The sequence below is a fragment of the Pinus tabuliformis genome, chromosome Q, assembly GCF_031772625.1.
Source record: "Pinus tabuliformis cultivar Carrire ecotype Pingquan chromosome Q, CPIR1, whole genome shotgun sequence".
Lineage (NCBI taxonomy): Eukaryota > Viridiplantae > Streptophyta > Pinopsida > Pinales > Pinaceae > Pinus > Pinus tabuliformis.
In genome coordinates, this window is record NC_142296.1 from 884,648,693 (window position 1) to 884,669,459 (window position 20,767).

General features: G+C 42.0%; 1 protein-coding gene across 2 annotated transcripts in view; it reads right to left on the minus strand.

Moving 5' to 3' along the window:
• LOC149222315 (dentin sialophosphoprotein-like protein) overlaps positions 1–20,767 on the minus strand; it is a 119,126-nt gene that overhangs the window by 77,785 nt on the left and 20,574 nt on the right. For both annotated transcript variants that reach the window (XM_089385360.1, XM_089385359.1), the window contains exons 2-3: positions 10,943–11,169; positions 10,540–10,613 (exon numbers count right to left, since the gene is read on the minus strand). In XM_089385360.1, the coding sequence (XP_089241486.1) occupies positions 10,540–10,613; positions 10,943–11,169 (301 nt within the window). The remainder of the gene's footprint in view (positions 1–10,539; positions 10,614–10,942; positions 11,170–20,767) is intronic.

Consider the following 20,767-nt stretch of genomic DNA (forward strand, 5'->3'; position numbering starts at 1 on the left):
AAGGGCACACCCCTCGATGTACTATTTTATATTATCTTGCTTGGTTGATGTGGTCCCACTGCGCACATCTAAAGGACACACCTTGTACTTGAGTATTTTGTATTATTTATTGGTCAATGTGGACTTCTTGGAAAGTGCCCTTATTATTAAAAGCACATTTGGCAAATTTTTCACCCTTTTTGGAGAGCCCCGCCTTCCATTTGACTTGGAAAATATATTACTTTATCAGAGGATGTTGAAATTTGGTACCGAAGGACAGGTGGTTCCCTAAGGCTTTGATCTTTGGCCTAGGGAAAAATGTTCAAAAGAATTTAATTTTTCTCCTAAAGTGACTTTATAATTTTTATAAAGTCAAATCTAATTTAAAAGTGACTTTAAGTGATAAAGTTACTAAAGTCTAATTTTAAAGTGACTTTAATAAAGTCAATGTAAAATTAGAAAGGAAAAGTGACTTTGGAAATAAATGACTAAGTGGGTCTTTATTAAAGTGGGGTGAGTTAAAAAAAATAGAAAGTGAGATTTAAATGAGCATTTAATCTCAACCCTAGATCTCAATCTATTTCAGCCATTGGATTTAGGGATCACCCAAAAGTCACTTAGGGTTAGATTAAAGGAGGAAAAGGTCATTCATTCTTTTATGAGCAGATTGGGAGAAGGAGAGCAAGAGAGCAAGGGAGATTTCTGGACAGGGAGGAGAAGGAGGTAGCAGCTTGGCACACATTCCAAGACAGCATTCCAGCAAGTCTGTACAGCAGAGTTAGCATACAGTGAAAGGCAGATTTTTGGGCATAATTTTCAAGGAGGCCGTACAGCAGTTTGCACAGAAATCGAGGAGCAAAAATCTGAATTTGCTGGCACAATTTTCAAGGAGGTCGTACAACAGAATTTCAAGGAGGCCTTACAGCAGTTTTCGGCACAGAAATCGAGGAAATCGTACAGCAAAATTTCTGCCAGCTTGCATGATTTTCTAGGCAGGCCGTACAGCAGAATTTAAGGCTGAAAATTGGCACAAAAATCGAGGACGACGTACAACATTTATTGCTGTTCAAATTTTGTTGTTTGCAAGTTTTTCCAGTTCGCTATGAGGCACGGAAAGCGAGATAAGTTGTAAAAGTTTACTTGCTGATTTTTGTTGAATATTTCTCACTGTAAAAAGCATTTTTCATAAATAAGGAGCTCTCGAACTGGTTTTCCCCAAGAGTTGTAGGGGGTTTTTCTAGGGTCACCTTGACCAAAAATTACTTTGTTTAAATGTGTTGAATGGCTGTTTATATGTGCTGATTTTTTTATATTTCTGCATTTTCCAGCATTCTGTAAAATTTCCAGAATTTGTGTTTTCAGCAAAATTTATTTTTCAGTTGTTAAATGTATGGATATGGAAAAGGGCATTTAACTATTTTGGACAAATAAGGTGAAACTGAAAACCGGGGTGGGAAATGAGAAATTTTTACATGGTATCAGAGCTTGAGTGCTGAAGTGCAGTTTGGGACAGCAAGGAGGAAAATTACAGCCTGCTAATTTTTCACTCAGAAAATTCCAACAAGCCGATTTTTCACAAACAGCAGTTTTATCTTTACTACAGCAGTGCTATTTTTCAGTTTTAGGACAGCAGGATGTCATTGGGATTGAGGGTGGAGGATAAGCTAGATGGGCATACAAATTACAGCGTTTGGAAGGAGAAAATGCAGAGTATCTTTGAGGAGGCAGAAGTCTGGGACATCATGGTGCATACCACACAGAACCCTGTTGTTGTGCCTACTGATGCTACTCAGTTGGCTGAGTATAATAAAAAGAACAACAAGGGTAAGAGACTGATTCTAGACGGAGTCAAAGACCATTGCATTCCTCATGTGAGAGGAAAGAGAAATGCCCATGAGATGTGAACAGCATTGTCCAATCTCTACCAGAGTACCAATGAGAACTGGAAAATGGTCCTGAAGAAGAAGCTGAAGACTACTAAGATGGGTAATGATAGTGCAGCTGGATATCTCACAAAGATTACTAATGCGAGAGATGAGTTGGCAGCAGTTGGAGAGGACATTCCACCTACTGAGTTGGTGCGGATTGCAGTGAATGGCCTCCCCCGTTCATGGATGAACATTGTTGATGGAGTTTGTGCATGTGAGACCCTTCCCACATGGGAGAGGTTTTGGGATGATTGCATTCAAATAGAGATCAGGAAAGGTCAGCTTGGGGCAGCCAAGCCAGTTGAGCAGGATGAGGATGTAGCACTGGTGGCAGGAGGCAAGAAAAGCAAAGGGAAGAAGCAGGCTTCCACAAGCAATGGTGGGGGCAAAGGCAAAGGTAAAGGTAAACAGGATAACACACAGAATGACTATTCCAAGGTGAAGTGTTGGAATTGTCAAAAGATGGGACACTATGCAGTTGTGTGTCCGGAGAAGAGAAGAAGAAGGGGAAGAACCAGAGCGTGGCAGCTTCAGCAGAGGTTGAGGACTTTGCAGTTCGTTTTGACCGAGAGTTTGGGTTCACTTTGTATGAGTCCTCTAATGCAGGATCACCTGCCACACAGGTTTAGAGGGAGCATGCTTTTCCCTCGATTAGCGAAGCATCTTCGGGTATCTAGTATGTGGACAGTGAGGCTTCACGTCGCATAACAGGATTTCGTGAGTACTTCTCAGAGCTTTCAGAGAGTGGCACTGATATAGAGGTAGTACTCAGTGATGACAGAGTTGTTAGAGCAGTCGGTGTGGGCACTGACATTTCAGAGGGAGTCCAAACCTCCCTTGAAGGTGTCAGATGTTCTTTATGTGCCAGGGATGAGGAAGAACCTCATATCCGTCTCAGCTTTGGAGGACAGAGGATATGAGGTATTGTTCAGGGGAGGACAGGTGTTGATGTATCCCAAGGGCACTCCAGCTGATTCAGCTAGAGTGATAGGTGTATGCCATGCAAAGGTGTACAAGTTTGCATTCCAGTCCCTTTTGGCATTGAGCAGTAGTACCGACAGCAGAGCTAGCAGTTCTGAGCTGTGTGAGATTTGGCACCGCAGTATGGGACATATGTATCATGGAGCCTTGAGGACCTTACGGAAGATCACTACAGGTGTGCCAGATTTCAGTACTGATCACTTTGATACTTGCAGAGGATGTGCGATGGGCAAGTTTGCCAAATCCCCTTTTCCCAGCAGTGACAGCAGAGCAACTGGGATACTTGATTTGATTCATTTTGATGTGAGCGGTCGAATGTCTCATGTTTCCTTGAGTGGATATGAGTACTATGTTTTATTCATTGATGATCACTCCAGGAGGACCTGGATTTATTTCCTGAAGACCAAGAGTGAGGTCTTCAAGCGGTTTCAGGAGTTCAGAGCTCTTGTGGAGACACAGACAGGTCGGAAGATCAAGTCCCTGAGGTCGGACAATGGGGGAGAGTACACCCTTGGAGAGTTTATTGACTATTGTGCGGAGGCAGGCATTAGGAGGGAGTTCATTGTTCCTTACAAACCCCAGCAGAACGAGGTTGCGGAGAGGAAGAACAGATCCATCGTAGGGGCTGCCAAAGCCATGTTACATGATCAGGGGTTGCCATTGTTCTTGTGGGCAGAGGCCTGCAACACCGTTGTTTATTTGCAGAACAAGAGTCTGCATCGTGCCTTGGGGCACATGACTCCGGAGGAGGTTTTTTCTGGGAAGAAGCCTGATATTTGTCATCTTCGTATCTTTGGGTGCATCACATACTCCTACATACCCAAGGAGAAGAGGACCAAACTAGAGCCCACCGCAAAGAAGGGTATCTTTGTGGGCTACAATGAGACCTCAAAGGCCTTTCGGATATACATTCCTGCACAGAGGAAAGTTGTTGTCAGGCGAGATGTGAAGTTCGAGGAGGACAGAGCCTTTAGGAGATCACGGAAGTTAGAGTATCTGGATCAGCCAGACCCTCAGCAGCAGTTGAGTCAGTCGCAGGGATCCAATGGGCAGGGATCAAGAGGATCCGGAGGTACATCTATGAGGATGTCAAGTTCGTCAGTGAGCAGTGGCTCGCCGAGCCAGAGGGGTGGTGCTCCGGGCAGCATGCAGAGAAGTTCACTAGGGAGTCCACTGAGTCCACTGATGGACAGTTCACACGGTACCTCAGCTTCTACAGGTTCAGGTGCAGGCAGGAGGACAGCAGACAGACAGCCAGGAGTTCAGGCTCCTGATGATGATGAGGAGGAGGAGTTTCATTCTCCTATGGGAGAAGTGCGCTCAAGGAAGAGGAAGCCCAAGTGGCTTCAGGACACCTTGAGAGATGCCACATCTGTTGCTGAGCCTAAGAGGCCCGTCAGAGAGAGTAGACCACCTGAGAGGTTTTGTAGCTATATGGCAATGGTTACCAGCATCCTTGACTCTGAGCCTTCTAGCTATGAGGAGGTAGCTAGCCAGCAGGTTTGGAGAGAGGCCATGCAGGAGGAGTATTCTTCTATCATGAAGAATGATGTTTGGGAGGTGGTGCCGAGGCCTGAGGGCAAATCCGTGGTTACTTCCAGATGGCTTTACAAGGTAAAGCATGCTGCAGATGGCAGCATTGAGAAATTCAAAGCGAGGTTTGTGGCTAGAGGGTTCTCCCAGGTAGAGGGAGTTGATTATGAGGAGACCTTCGCTCTCGTGGCTCGATATACTTCGATCCGCTCCATATATCGATAGCAGCAGAGATGGGTTGGAAGATCCACCAAATGGATGTGAAGACTGCATTTCTCAATGGCTTCATACAGGAGGAGGTGTACATTGAGCAGCCACAGGGCTTTGAGGTGCATGGGAAGGAGTCCCATGTGTGCAGACTGAAGAAGGCCCTTTATGGCCTGAAGCAAGCTCCCAGAGCTTGGTACTCCAGGATAGATACATACTTGCAGGGGATGGGTTTCACAAAGAGTGAGGCAGATCCGAACCTTTACTTTATTGTGATAGGTGAGGAGCCTCTCATTCTGGTGTTGTATGTGGATGACTTGGTCATTACAGGTGCAAAGAGACTCATAGAGCACTGCAAGAGAGATCTTGCGGCGGAGTTTGAGATGAAGGACATCGGCTTGATGCATTACTTTTTGAGTTTGGAGGTGTGGCAAGAGGAGGGGCATTTCTTCCTGGGGCAGGGGAAGTATATTGTGGACATCCTTGGCAGATTCCACATGGAAGATTGTAAACCCATGTCGACACCGATGATTACCAACTGGAAGAAGCTTCATGCTTCGAATTCCGAGTTGGTGGATCCCACTTTGTACAGGCAGCTGATTGGTTCCTTGATGTATTTGGTCAACACTAGACCAGATATTTGTTTTGCAATCAACACGATGAGTCAGTTTATGTGTGAGCCTAGGAAGGTTCACTGGGTGGTTGCAAAACACATTTTGCGGTACTTGCAGGGGACAGTGGATTATGGTCTGGATTACAGGCAGGAGGATGGAATGAGACTGGCAAGTTATACTGATTCTGATTGGGCAGGTTGTGCTTCTGATAGGAAGAGCACTTCAGGGTGCTGTTTTGGGTTGGGTTCAACAGTAGTGTCATGGTTCAGCCGGAAGCAGCAGTCAGTAGCATTGAGTTCAACGGAAGCAGAGTATATGGCAGCCAACCTAGCTAGTTGTGAGGCCATCTGGCTTTGCAAGATGTTGTTTGGCTTATTTGGTCAACCGTTAAGACCTTCAGTGATTTACTGTGATAATCAGAGTCGCATTAAACTCACGGAGAATCCAGTATTTCATGACAAGTCAAAGCATATCGGGATCAAATACCATTTCATCAGAGACTGTGTTCAGAAGGGCACTGTGAAGCTTGAGTATATTCCCACTGATGAGCAGGTTGCAAATATTCTTACCAAAGATGGGTGTGGTGAGGAACACCTTCCTCGATAAGAGGGAGTGTTGAAATTTGGTACCGGAGGACAGGTGGTTCCCTAAGGCTTTGAACTTTGGCCTAGGGAAAAGTGTCCAAAAGAATTTAATTTTTCTCCTAAAATGACTTTATAATTTTTATAAAGTCAAATCTAATTTAAAAGTGACTTTAAGTGATAAAGTTACTAAAGTCTAATTTTAAAGTGACTTTAATAAAGTCAATGTAAAATTAGAAAGGAAAACTGACTTTGAAAATAAATGACTAAGTGGGTCTTTATTAAAGTGTGGTGAGTTAAAAAAATAGTAAGTGAGATTTAAATGAGCATTTAATCTCAGCCCTAGATCTCAAATTATTTCAGCCATTGGATTTAAGGATCACTCAAAAGTCACTTAGGGTTAGATTAAAGGAGGAAAAAGAGGAAAAGGTCATTCATTCTTTTATGAGCAGATTGGGAAAAGGAGAGCAAGAGAGCAAGGGAGATTTCTGGACAGGGAGGAGAAGGAGGCAGCAGCTTGGCACACATTCCAAGGCAGCATTCCAGCAAGTCCGTACAGCTGAGTTAGCATATAGTGAAAGGCAGATTTTTGGGCACGATTTTCAAGGAGGCCGTACAGCAGTTTGCACAGAAATCGAGGAGCAGAAATCTGAGTTTGCTGGCACGATTTTCAAGGAGGCCGTACAGCAGATTTTCAAGGAGGTCATACAGCGATTTTCGGCACAGAAATCGAGGAAATCGTACAGCAAAATTTCTGGCAGCTTGCACGATTTTCTAGGCAGGCCGTACAGCAAAATTTAAGGCTGAAAATTGACACAAAAATCGAAGAGGACGTACAGCATTTATTGCTATTCAGATTTTGTTTGCAAGTTTTTCCAGTTGGCTGTGAGGCACGGAAAACGAGATAAGTTGTAAAAGTTTACTCGCTGATTTTTGCTGAATATTTCTCACTGTAAAAAGCATTTTTCAGAAATAAGAAGGAGCTCTCGAACTGGTTTTCCCCAAGAGTTGTAGGGGGTTTTTCAAGGGTCATCTTGACCAAAAATTACTGTGTTTAAATGTGTTGAATGGCTGTTTATATGTGCTGATTTTTTTATATTTCTGCATTTTTCAGCATTCTGTAAAATTTCCAGAATTTGTGTTTTCAGCAAAATTTATTTTTACTATTTATTTATGGATAAAGGGCATATAACTATTTTGGAGAAATAAGGTGAAACTGAAAACCGGGGTGGGAAATGAGAAATTTTTACAGAGGATGGTTATTGAAGGTGTTTCTTCTGCCCCATATAGGAAGAGGAAGCATAAAGACTTCATTTGCTAGGTCAAAAGGGCATCCATCAAGGAGGCGTTTTGCACATAGAGATGACATGTGGCATTCCCCTCATCACTGTTACACTATTTTATTCATTATGAGGGTGTTTTCCTTTGGAGAGACCCGCTTTAAATTTTATTCTACTATTTTCCTTGAAGAAAAGCATGGATCTGGAAACATTTTATTGATTTCCTTGAAGAAAAGCATGGATCTGGAAACATTTCATTGATTTTCCTCAAAGAAATTTGTGGACTTAGAAGCCACATACGATATTTTATCGTAGAGGAGATTGCACTTAAATCTATATGAGGATATGCTCTCTCAGTTGTTATATAAGGGTGGATTTGGGGAGATTGCCCCTTAAAGCTTAGCTGAATATCTTGAAGGCAGTTAAAGGTTTTTCTTGTTGAGGGACACATTTTGAGTTCAATATTGTTGAAGAATAATGCTGAAGTTTCTTGCATCAAATGTGCTGTGAAGGGCTATAATCCATGTAACTTTGTTCCCTGTTTAGAAGAAGTTCAATTGTGATTTATTCCCCTTCTAAAACCTTTGTGTTTATTGCTGGAAATGTCAACATATATCTTTCCTCCTAACGAGGAGTGGGCTTCCATTCACATTGTCTAATGGTAAATAGTAAATACACACTTATGAATGTTTGGACAGGAAGATAGGACTGCTGTAGGTTCATCATTCAAGCTACATGCTTCCTGATCACTTAAGAAAACAGCCCTCCTGGCTTTATCCTTTGACTCCACTTGCCCAATGGATTGACACTAGTCTTGTTCCACGTATCACCCTATTCATAAAATCTATATTGAAATTTCTGTGTTGCTGAAGTCAACTCCTCATTTCACCTTGGACTTTCATAATTTCATTACATAGCTTTAGCAATCCTATTCTAGGGATACCCGCTTTCTGCCAGAGAACAGCTGGCGTAAAGTGAGAGAGGGATTTACTGTGGTGTTAGTGGGTAGTCCCTCCTAGTTCCTTCAAGGTCTCAGTTGTTCTTTAGGGCCTTATCACAAGAATTGAGGCCTTGGGTAATAACAGGTGGCAAAATTTGAATATACTAAGATAGTAGAACCATACCAAAAACATGCATGCACCCTCTACTCTCTTACATAAACTGCACCTCCCTCACACTCTACTGCCCAATGAACAAAGACAAACTGCTGTATTACTGCTGCCGGATGGACCTGCAATAAGTACACCCCTACTGCTGTACAGATCTGCTGCTGTGCTGCTGTACTGCTGACTGAGTGCACCCCAGTACTGTGGAGAAGACTGCCAGAGCTAAACATGGTAAAAATCTAACATGATCAAGCCAACAAATGGAATCTTCATCTATGTCTGTGAATCTATCACGCACATGATATGACCAGATCTGCAGGTATGATAGGAGCATGGGAAGATGAAGGGTATAACTATTATTTTAATACATATGTAGAATATCATTGGCATATATACGTGCATACCGTCCAACGCATATATACATTAAATGTATATAATTTTGTATTATATATAATAATGTCTGTTAATACCATGCATGCATGAGTGTGCACATGGATATGTATTGGATATATAGACACATACAGATGCAAAGTGATATGCATATACACATACATTCTGCATATGCATGCACTTCTGTAACCTATAACAGAAATTACAATTGCATGTCCTCCCCATCCCCCCATGTATATATAAATAAACAGATATATGCCCTATTTCACTCCACATTTCACCCAAACCAGCCACCTCCTAACCACAAACCATCATATGCACCCACCCTTCCTCATCCAATTCCACGTCTCCATCAAACACACCCTAACCCAATTTATGTGCATCCTCTCTACATTATCATGGCAATTATATGCCATGGCTCCAAATTGTGTGTCTGTTCGTTCACATGCACATGTAAGATGCTATTATACTTTATGCTTTTTTGAGTCAAACCATCATATGCACCAACCCTTCCTCATCCAATTCCACCTCTCCATCAAACACACCCTTACCCAATCTATGTGCATCATCTCTACATTATCATGGCAATTAGATGCCATGGCTTCCAATTGTGTGTCTGTTCGTTCACATGCACATGTAAGATGCTTTTTTTAGTTTATGCATACTGTTGTATCCAGCATACCTATAGGCTCGATAGTAGTGTTTGGTCACCCTGACTGCTCATTGTGTTATCTTTTGAGCTCTTATATCAAGTATATAATGCAATCTTCTTTGGTTTGGTCACCGTTGGCTACAAAATGTAACCCTTTTTACTTTAACGAATGAAAAGATTCACAACTTTTTTCATTTCGAAATATATATATATATATATATAAACATTTCTCTGTATGTATGTGTACACTGTATATAAATTGACATGCCCATACATCAATGGATAATGTACACAGATGAACACAGTTATATGTCCTCGTATATGTGTGTGCACAGGTTGAAGGTTGTTAGGCATACACCACAACGATACTCAATTGATTTATAACCAATGGAAATGTCCTGAATCATAAAAAACCATTTTGCAAGCAGCAAAATATACAAATCCAAGCTTCTCATACTTCAAACATATTTCCCTGTCTTGGATGTAGTTATTTGCAACACTGGTCCTCAATATCATTTCCAGTGAACAGCCACTGAAATATTCTAAAAACCGAAAGCAACTGCCATTCCTGATAGATGTTGCAATGACTGTCTAACCACGTGCAATCTCCAGTTCATCCACAAGTTTGTTTACAGCTTTTTGCCGGATGCTTGAGATTAGTCAAAAAATATATGCTTGAACCCTTCCACCCTTGCAAAAGCTCCAGAAGAGGTTGGCATGTTTTAAATTTTTGCTTTCCTTGTTATGAATCAAAAAGATGAGGGATTACAGCAATTTGAAATCCTATATCATGTTTAAATGCAGCCATAAGAAGTTATCTGTTGAAAATAGGACTTAGGGTACACACTTTATTTTAATAATAGCTTGCCTTTGAAATTACATAAGGCAGAGAAAGTAATATGACAACATAAAGACACCCTATGGAAGTGTGGCCAAATTCCCTCAACATCTCCCACATCAGGCAGCAAAGTTTCATGCCTCACATCTCACTTGACACACTGTTGTAATAAGCCAAGAAAACTTTAAAAGAGCAAAACAATTCAGAAGTCAATACAATGCTATAATGCAATGTTCAAACTCAAGAAGAAACAGTAACCCCGACTTTAGCACAAAGGTCTACCTTTCAACCAAGTTTAAAGAGTCAGCAAAGTCCCAAGTTGCTCTACTTTAACAAGAAGAGGTGCAACAGCAAACTTGATCTTGAACTCGAAATTTTGTAAATCCATTTAATCACAATCAGAAAAGCAATGCCAAAAAGCAAGTAAACAAGGAGATATTTATTACTTACCATCATTTGATGCAGTTGCCACTGGCTTTGTTTGATTTTTTACCACAGGATTTCCGTGATCTAATATAATTGCCCTGCTATCCATCAAAAAGGTAAGAGTGCAACATTTTTTTCCCTCTATCCAAACAACTAAATTCACAAAGTGCACTAACCGATAAACACAACAATTACAGCAGCAATAGATCATTAAAAGTTATCCACAATTATGATGATTTCAGTTAGAGCAGTTGACGTCACCAAAAGTGATCATTTTTACTTTTATCTACACAGAGAAAGGCAAAAAATATGGAGAAACAGAGCAACCATATTTCAAAATTTAGCAATCTTGCTTACTGCTCTATTCAATACGCAATTAACAAATATTGCATACATCCAATAACTACTCCTGAAGTGAGAATCTTACTTCCGCGATTTCTGCTGACGTGCTGCTGCTTCTGAGCGCATTTTCAAATGGCCTCTCTCAGATTCACTAAGGGTGCGTTGCACATTTAATTTGCGCCAAACTGAGCCAGATTCAACAAGTACACCATTGCCATCCTCACCACTTTGTTGTTCTTCATATATATCACACAACTCACCTTGCTCTGGCGCCCATGTGAATCTAAATTCTTTACCTCCCACATCAATGATCTGTAGCATTAAACAGGTAATTTTCATAAATGTACTCTGTTATGGTTCTTAAATCAAGCATAAATTTCCAGGCACTTTCATAAGCTTTCATTTGTAAACAATGATCAGTGTGAAAACACTAGAATAGTAAAGGATTTGCAAAGACAGCAGCAGAGTGAATTTAAAGAAGGACAAAAGAAAAAATTTCATGTCTGCAAATAAATCTTTTTACCAACTAATTGAAAAGATATCTATATAGAACTGAAATATATCAAAATTGTAAACATAAATACTCTCTACCACATGGACACAAAAATTATAGAAGAATTCAGGCATGTCTGCAATAAAGATAAGTTGTAACACAGACCTCGTTAATGTCAAGGGTCAAATAATCAATACCTAACACTACTCAGTCAAGTTATAGGTTATAGCCACAAGTGCTTTCTTATTCTTTGATTTTAGATAGCGCAATTCCTCTTTAACATTATGTTGAAAAAAATAATAAAGTGATAGAATACTTCTAATGAACACATTTCTTTTGTGTTAGCAACTAGTTCTGATCACAAACAATCTGTGAAAAGGACCATTAATATGGCGTGAAGCAAAACAAAAATAGCCACCACCATCATTCACGTACATAAGCAAATTATTATGTCCAAAGAAAGACCAAATATAAGAAATCTTCCAAAATATGTAAAATGTATAAGACATGACTTGTAGGAAAGGGAAAAGACTGATAAATGATTTGTCCAATCTGAAGAAGGCTTAATGTAAGCTTACAAACAACCTACAAAAGGTGCCAAGTATGCTTTTCAGTATGCGAAGAAGTTCTATTATAAATTGCAGTTACATCCAGAAAAGAAAGAGAAAAAAATTGCCAAAATCTTCACTTCATATAAGCCCCAGAAAGTTTTCATGATTTACAGAAAGATAAAATCTCACAAGACCATTGTCTTTGAGAAAATTGTATATGCGTTGAAGCAAAAATGAAAATGCTCTCGAGTCCAATCTGCAACAAACCAATCGAAATAGACCAAAATTTGATCAATGGAAAAGAAAAAGAAAAAAATTCACAAATTCATGATAAAAATGATAGTTTGGAAATAAATCCAAAACATTAATGAAAGAGTGAAAATAAGAAATTCACCACAACATGAAAAGTGTTTGTGCTTCAGAAAATTAAATGTAGCCAAAACAATGTGATTGAATTGCACCACCAAAGTCCATTATGATTTCATATGGAGATCCAAACTGTAGACTTTTGTCTTGCCCTCATGAAATCACCAATTGTTCATATAAAAGATGTTACTATGATTATTCATTGTATAGGACTTGGTATACATTCTTCTTTTAAACTGCTGTCCTGAGAACTGACATGTGTACCTATTGTAACTTGTAACCATTGGCCTAATACCTTCACACGGGACAAAAAGGTGTATTGATGGAATGTATGGTACTAAATGTTGTGTGCCAAAGGAACCTGGCTGCAGGTAATGCAAATAAGGATTGTCCCATGATCCATATAGCATATACTCTTTAATCAAATTCATATATTGTTGAGAAACCTTCATTTGATGCCCCACTTTAGACAGATCTCAATATCACATCATTTTAAAATGGGAGATGTAGCTGGAGATAGGATTCTACAAACTAAGAGTGCTACAGAACCTCACTTCAGAGATACCTAACATCCATTTGCACATCCTAGAGGAAGCTCCATGTAATCAATCACCTTTTGGAGACTACGCAATCCTTATTATCTCAATGAAATGCTTACAAATATATGATTAGTTGGTTAGAAAATCAGTGATTGACATCCCTATCCAGTCCCTATCTAAAGGGTGCTTTCACTATCTCCAAAAGAAAAGATTGCACAACCAATTGAATCCGATATCATTATTTAATGAAACGAAGGATGGCATAAGTTCAAAAATAACTACACTACAGCCACTAATGACATTTCCAGTTATGAACCTTTCTTCTATCTTGCTGCCATTATTGCCTATAGCAGCCCCTTGCCTTGAGACTTGCCCCTTTCAATCACAGTCACAGGTTTCGTCTACTCCTAACTGCACTCCACATTCCAGCTTGACATTCAGATCATTTGTCATGATCCCTATTATAACTTTGTAACATTAACCAAAAAACATATTTATGTACTATTTATTATCTAGTTATAGAATTAGTTGCAACTGTTGTGAAGATGCACCATGCCTTCTCTTTGTACTCTTGTCATTACATTTTGTCTCATATTAAATGTTTATTATTACTTAATTCCTTTAAGGGTAAATATATGAAATATTAAATTTTAATTCATGGCAGTGACCCTCATAATCTCCTACAAGTGGTATCAAAGCCACACTCACACAATCATTGGCTTTTCCTTCAACATCTACACCCCCATATACAGCTTTTTCTCTCCCAACTTATTAAAAACACTACAAAAGACAATGTATACGAAAAAACAAAGAAGCATTTCACATATTTGCTTTTCATTTCCAATCTCTACCCTACTTTCCATCACCAGATTCTCTTGTCTGCTCTCATCTCTTTCAGTCTGTTTTCTTCCCATCCATTTCCTTCTAGAAAATTTGCTGTGTATGGTTACCACAAGGGTAAAAAGGGGTAAAGTGAAGCGAACTGTGGAAGGACCATTGGCAAAAAACATAGAAGCATTTCTCATTTTGGCTTTTAATTTCGAATCTCTACCCTACCTTTCATCGCTGCATTCTCTTGTCTGCTCACATCTCTTTCAGTCCATTTGCTTCTAGACAATTTTCTCTGTACAGTTGCCATAAAAGTGAAAAGAGGTGAAGTCAAGTGAACCATGGAAGGACCATATGCTAAACAAAATCTGTCAAAATGGCACTAGTTAAAGCTGCAATGAAGGAGGGGTGGTGGTGTGGGGTGTGGGGGTTATCTTCAACACTGAAGGAATTCCTGAAATAGACTATGCATGGGGATTGGATGTTGATGTTTTCGGTAGCATTGAGAGTATTCTCACGTGTGGGGCAAGTGAGCTAAGTGATGGGGCTTTGTACCCATAGAGTCTAGACCCATGGTATTGCACCCTTTGGAAAAGTACAAGTACAAGGGTGAGTGATTCATTCTCGTGGCTGGCAAGAGAGCATCCTGTGGAGGGCCAAGAAGGCCAAGAGGGACTACTGACGACAAAAGAGGGTCTAGAGGGCTGTTGACAGCAAAGAGAGCCAAGAGGGCCTCTTGTTGGCAAAGAGGCCTAACGAGGCCTATTGACAGCAAAGAGGGCCAAGAGCGCCTATTGTTGGCAAAGAGGGTTGAGAGGGCCTGTAGATAGCAAAGAGAGCCGAGAGGACTTGTTGATAACAAAGAGGGCCAAGAGGGCCTCTAGTTAGCTGAGACAGCCTGTGTTTGGCCGAGACGGCATGTTGACAGTAAAGAGGGCCAAGAGGGCCTGTTGACAACAAAGAGGGCCGAGAGGGCACATTGTTGGCAGAGGACCAAGAAGGGCTTTGTTTGACAAGATAGCATCTTGTGGAGGATAAGGTCAAGTAGGCCTCACCCCTTGAGGTCCAAGAGGACCTATGGAAGGTGGTTGGCAAGAGAGCATCTTGTGGAGGGAGGAGAAAGTCAAGCAGGCCTCAGACACCTTGAGGGTCGAGAGGGCCTGTAGAAGGTGGTTGGCAAGAGAGCAGGCTCGGACCCCTTGAGGGCAAGAGGATCTGTGGAAGGCAGTTGCAAAGAGAGCATCTTGTGGACGAGAAGGTCAAGTAGACCTTAGACCCCTTGAGGGTCGAGCCTCTTGTGGAAAAGAAGGCCAAGTAGGCCTAAGACCCCTTGAGGGCCAAGAGGGACTATGGTAGGTGGTCGGCAAGAGAGCATCTTGTGACAGAAGAAGGTCGAGTAGGCCTTGGACCCTTGAGGGCTGAGAGGGCCTGTGGAAGGTGGTTAGCAAGAGAACATCTTATGGAGGAGAAGGTCAAGTATGCCTCAAACCTGTGGAGGGCCAAGAGGGCCTGTCGCAGGTTAACGATTGAGCATCTAGTGGAGGAGAAGGCCAAGTAGGCCTTAGACCCCATGAGGGCTGAGAGGACCTGTGGAAAATGGTCGACAAGAGAGCATCTTATGGAGGAGAAGGCCAAGTAGGCCTCAAACCCCTTGAGGGCCTAGAGGGCCTATGCAAGGTGGTTCGCATGAGAGCATCTTATGGATGAAAAGGCCAAGTAGGCCTCAAACCACTCGAGGATTGAAAGGGCATGTGGAAGGTGGTGGTTGACAAGGGAACATCTTGTGACTAAGTAGGCCTCAAGCCCGAGAGGACCTATGAAGGGCTAAGTGGACATGTGGAAGGCCGAAAGGGTCTGTATGAAGGCTAAGCAGAGTTGTTTTGAGGAAGTTGAGTAGGCCTTAGGCAAGACCTTTAGGAGGTCTCATGCCATAGAGCTAGCAAGGGTAAAGTACCGAGGGCGAGAGGCCAATAGCACCAACAGCAAGGACACAAACTATAGATCGGGAGGAGTGAGAGGCTCCTTCAAGCTCTACCAGGTGAAGGTCAAGTTGGGCCAAGAGGGCGAGTTGGGTCGAGAGTGTCTATGGTGCTTAGCAAGAGCACAAAGACATGCATGGGAACAAGACAATGAGAGAGAGATTCTCTCAAGTAAGCAATAAATCTGAATGGGTAATGTTGTAGGTTTGTTGTTGTTAATTTATGGTATGTTCTATGCTTAGGCAGTTTACTTCAATTTCTTCTTATTAGCCATTGTTTACCAATCACATTAACATATAGTAAAATGCATATAGAACATTAATAAATCAACAGAAAACAAGCCAAGACAAGAGACACCAGATGTGGCAGCGAGCTAGGGATAAACCCCAATGTGGGGAAACCCTTTGATCAATTCTTCTATAATCTTCAATAGTTCAGCAGAGAGAAATAGTACAAATACATAAATCTGTAATTTTAGGACAGCAATAGCAAACCCTAACCAGCAAAGCCAAAGCTGGTCAAACAAGATAGAAATGACCTCCAATATGCTTGGTCAATATCCCAGTCAACTAGGCCTCCAACAGCAAAAAGAGGCAACCCATAAACAGTCTGAAAAACCCAGTCAAACATAGTCAATCTGAAGTCAACCTGCTGCCACAAACTAGGGCAGTCAATGTTGGTCAAACCAGAGGTCAGAATGCCTCAGTTTGTGTGTCGAAATCTGCGGCATCCCTAGGAGAGACAACCACACCAAAACCGCACTCAAGAAAGGTCAACATTGGTCAAAACGTCTTGTTGCAGCCTTGGTCAAAGTCAACGCAGTCAAACAAATCTGCGTCCTCCAACTTCGTCCTTCCTTCTTCCCACGTGTGTGTTACTCCTTATGTGTAAACCCAATCAACAAAGGAGAGAAGAAAGTGAGAGATGATATGAGTGAATAATGCCTCAACCTCACTTATATTTATATGAAACGTTGATCATGCGTGCCACACATTTAGTTGTTGGCCAACCTTGACAATTTGTCAAGTAAATACAAATAAATTCATATCTCCATAAATACTTACGGAATCGGATGAACGTTAGATCAATCCTACACCTCTCGATAAGAGGAATCCAAGAAAATTATCAAATGCCATAAATAAGATGACCCACATGGAGTTTGGCCCTAGTTGCCAATTTTAACACTCCCTCTCAACTAGGGAGAACTCCATCTGTTAATCCATCTGACCGTCGATACTATCTTTGCCATCAAATGCATTGCCCTGCACTGCTCGACTCTGCTCTGCTGAACTATGAAGAAGAAGAAATAATCAAGGATGTATCATACCATCCTCCACTGACCCAAAGTTAGTCCCAGAGAGTGTGTCATACCACTCTTACTGATCCCAGATCAATGGAAGTCATCCTCGCATAGGGAGTACATTAAATACAGCGATGTGCCCATCGATAATACTACTATGGTCCCTAAACCCCATTTCCCTACTCATTGATCAGATGAGAGGTACTTCCCATGAGTCCCAGACTGCATGGGTAGGATGCCTCGACGGGAGAACCATTCATCATGTCCCTAAGTCGACACGGAGTATCACAAGGGAAGGCTGAACCTTTCACCCTGTACATAGCGCACCACTAGGGGAGGGTGAGTCGCCCTGTGGTCGCATGTCGCTCCAAGAAGTACCCCACGCCCCCCAGAGCTCAGTGCATCCATCATGCAGGACCCTCATAAGAGGGTCTCTCAACGAGTCCAAGTCGTTCTCGAAAAGTCAAGAATTTGAACTTTCCCAGGGGCTTCGTTAGAATGTCGACAACCTACTCATTTGTACCGGTATGTTGGAGCCTTATTGCTCCCCGTTGTACCATATCCCAGATAAAGTGGTACCTGATATCGATATGCTTGGAGCAATCATGAAATACGGGATTCTCTGATAAACGAATCCCACTCTAGTTGTCACACACTGGATCACAGTAGTATCCAATGATTCCAAACAGCTCACTGAAGAGATTTCATGTTGATTTGGGGTAGCATCGGATGTGCTCTAGCCACAAAATTTGGTGGAGAGGTTAGGGCAAATGAGATCTCCAATACCCTGAAATGGTTTGGGCAGATTCTAAACAGTTAGGGAGATATTAAAATAATTAATATTTTTAATGGAGTCACTAAGTCTAAACTTAGGAAAATTAAAATATTAATGTGAATTACTATAAAACTATGTTAGAATGATCCAAAAGACATGGATCAAGCCAGATCTAATCTTAGCCGTCGATTAGGGACTTAATCTCGGCCATTGATTTGTCAACGAGAAAAGTATAAGAGGAGGCTTGAGGGTCACTTGGAGAAGACACCAGAGTGATCAGTGATACTATTCTCTAGAGCGGGGTTTGCTAAGAGAGATAGAATCAGTGATCAGTTACAGCGAGGGGCAGTGAGTACGAAGCAGAGAGGCAGGGACAATGACGAGAGACTAGTGCAGAAGCAGAGAGAGGTAGACGCAGAGCCAGAGGGAGCCATGCAGAGGCTGCGCAAAGCCAGAAGGGCCTGCGTCATCCACGCAGAGGCTACAGGAGTGACGCAGAGAGCCAGAGAGGTTGCGCAGAGCCTCAGTAGGCTGACGCAAAGGGTTTCAGGCAAACGCAAAGGCCAACAAGGATGATGCTAAGCTTCAGATTGTGCTGGAGAGGGATTTCATGGAGCAGGCTTTCCGAATACCTGTTTCATAAGAGAGGTATTGCTGTCAGATTTTTTATCTCTGTCGGGTTAGCCAGTTTGGCACCCAGTGTACTCAGAAAAGAACTGCTTAATAACAAAACCCTCAAATAGTTGCACCGGTTTTCCTACATTGGGTTTTTCTGAGGACATTGGTCCAAAAACAACGGTGTCGCTTGTGTGCTTGTTTCTAGTTCCTTCAATTGATGATCTGTAATATGTTGAGCATGTACTTGTGTTTATTTTCAGTGTTTACATGGTAAATAACTTGTTAATTACTCAGAACAAGTAGGAAGAAATAAACCAGTAAGTACATGGAGGGTTTCTTACTGTTAGACTTAGAAACTTCAACATTCCGCAACCAGACAGCCTCACAAGAGGCCATACTCGCAGCAATGTACTCTGCCTCAGAAATGCTCAAAGCCACCAACTCCTACTTCCTACTCATCCAGGATATCGAGGCATATCCCAAAGAGAAACAGCACCCGGAAGTGCTCTTTTTGTCCACCACACTGCCTGCCCAATCAGCATCGGTATATCCATGTAGTCTCATATCTCCAGCAATGTATCTCAACTCATGAGTGATTGTGCCACAAAGGTATCTCAACAGATTCTTGGCACCAATCCAATGTGAGTGGTGAGGCTCAACCATATGTTGACTCAATGTGTTGACTGCAAAACATATCTTCGGACGGGAGTTCGCCAAGAAATCAATGCTTCGGTGAGTTGATGATACTCGGTAGCATTTTGCGAAGCAGGTCCGGCAACACTACCACTTAACTTCTTGAAGTCAAGCTCCATCAGGGTAGTCACAGGCTTGCAATCCACCATACCAAATCTCTCCAATACCTTCACCACATATTTTTCTTGAGATAGGAAAATCTCCCTTGGCTTCTGCCAGACTTCCAGTCCTAGGAAATAGTGCATCAGTCCTAGGTCCTTCATCTCAAATTCGAAAGCCAACTCCCTCTTACATTTGTGAATGAGAGGGTCTGCACCTGTCAGAAAGAGGTCGGCAACATACAACACCAGTATGAGAGGTTTATCATCTTCAACCTTAAAGTAAAGGTTAGGGTCGGCTTCACTCCTAGTGAATCCCAGCTTCATCAGGTAGCTATCGATTCTCTCATACCAAGCTCGAGGTGCTTGCTTCAGCCAATAGAGGGCTTTCTTCAATCTGCATACATGAGATTCTCGATCATGATTCTCAAATCCTTCGAGTTGTTCTACATAGACTTCCTTTTTGATCGAACCATGCAAGAATGCGGTCTTGACATCCATCTGATGTAGGTTCCATCCTTGCGAAGCAGCAAGGGCTATGATCGCGCTGATGGTGGTATACATAATACCGGGCAACAGGTGCAAATATCTCGTCATAGTCTATACCTTCCTTTTGAGAGAAGCCACGAGCGACAAAACGAGCCTTATACTTGATGTGAAAATCACTCGTGAGTGACCTCAGTTAATTAATTAATAAATGAAGGTATTACAGATGTGTTGGTGTGTGTCTGTTATTTTAGGCAACGGATCGATCAAATTGCAAAATACACAGACATTGGAAAATGGAAAATAGTAAGGAAAATAAAGTAAGCAAATGCAAGAACACAACAATTAATAAGGAGTTCACCCTATTCTCCAGGGCTACATCTCCGTTCCAGCTTTCAGTGGTGTCCTTCTTTTATTGTGTCTTTGAAGCAGAGATTTACAATGAGGAACTCATTTGAGTCTCCTGAAACAAATTATGTTTGGTAGGGTGGTTCTTGGATTCCCCAAGCCACTAGAGTGCACAGACTCTTTTCCTTACCAAATCTTGACCTCTCTGGTCTTTAATGGGAGGAGCCCAATATGATACTCAATTCCCGACACATCCTCTCAGGGATTGCTTGAACCTCTCCAGCTTTCTGTCTGCTCGATGCTGCCTAAGGTCATCTCGGCTCTCTATTTTCTGCTTCTTGCTTCACTGTCTTTTTCTTTGCTCTCCTCCTCTCTGTCTTCGTTCTCTTCTCTCTTTCCTCTCTGTTCCGTTCTCTGTCTGTTCATGGCTTAAAGCCAATTTGTCTTTGACTGTTCACTTCCTCTTCCGCCCCTTCGGTTCCCCTGCTGTTGTTCGCTTGGAGTTCCCTGTCTCTGCGTCATCACCAACGTCTCACAGGGAGGTGGCCACTTGTCCTCTCACGAACAGCGCCAACTCTTCCTCGACGATTCGGTATTTTTGGTTACGTTGTGCAACGACTCATCTGCCAACTCAGCGGTCAAAATGGACCTCAAATTTTTATGTGCCGCAGCTCAATTCCCCTGTTAAATCCGGTTCCTCCATCGTGCGCATTCTCCGCCGTCAGATCTGGAGCCCCCAGATCCTACGGTATCCGCTCATTTCGCGCAGTTGATTTGCTCGACTGTTAGCGTGCGATGAGAGGCGGTTTTCTCTCTCATCCGCCGGACACGCGTTG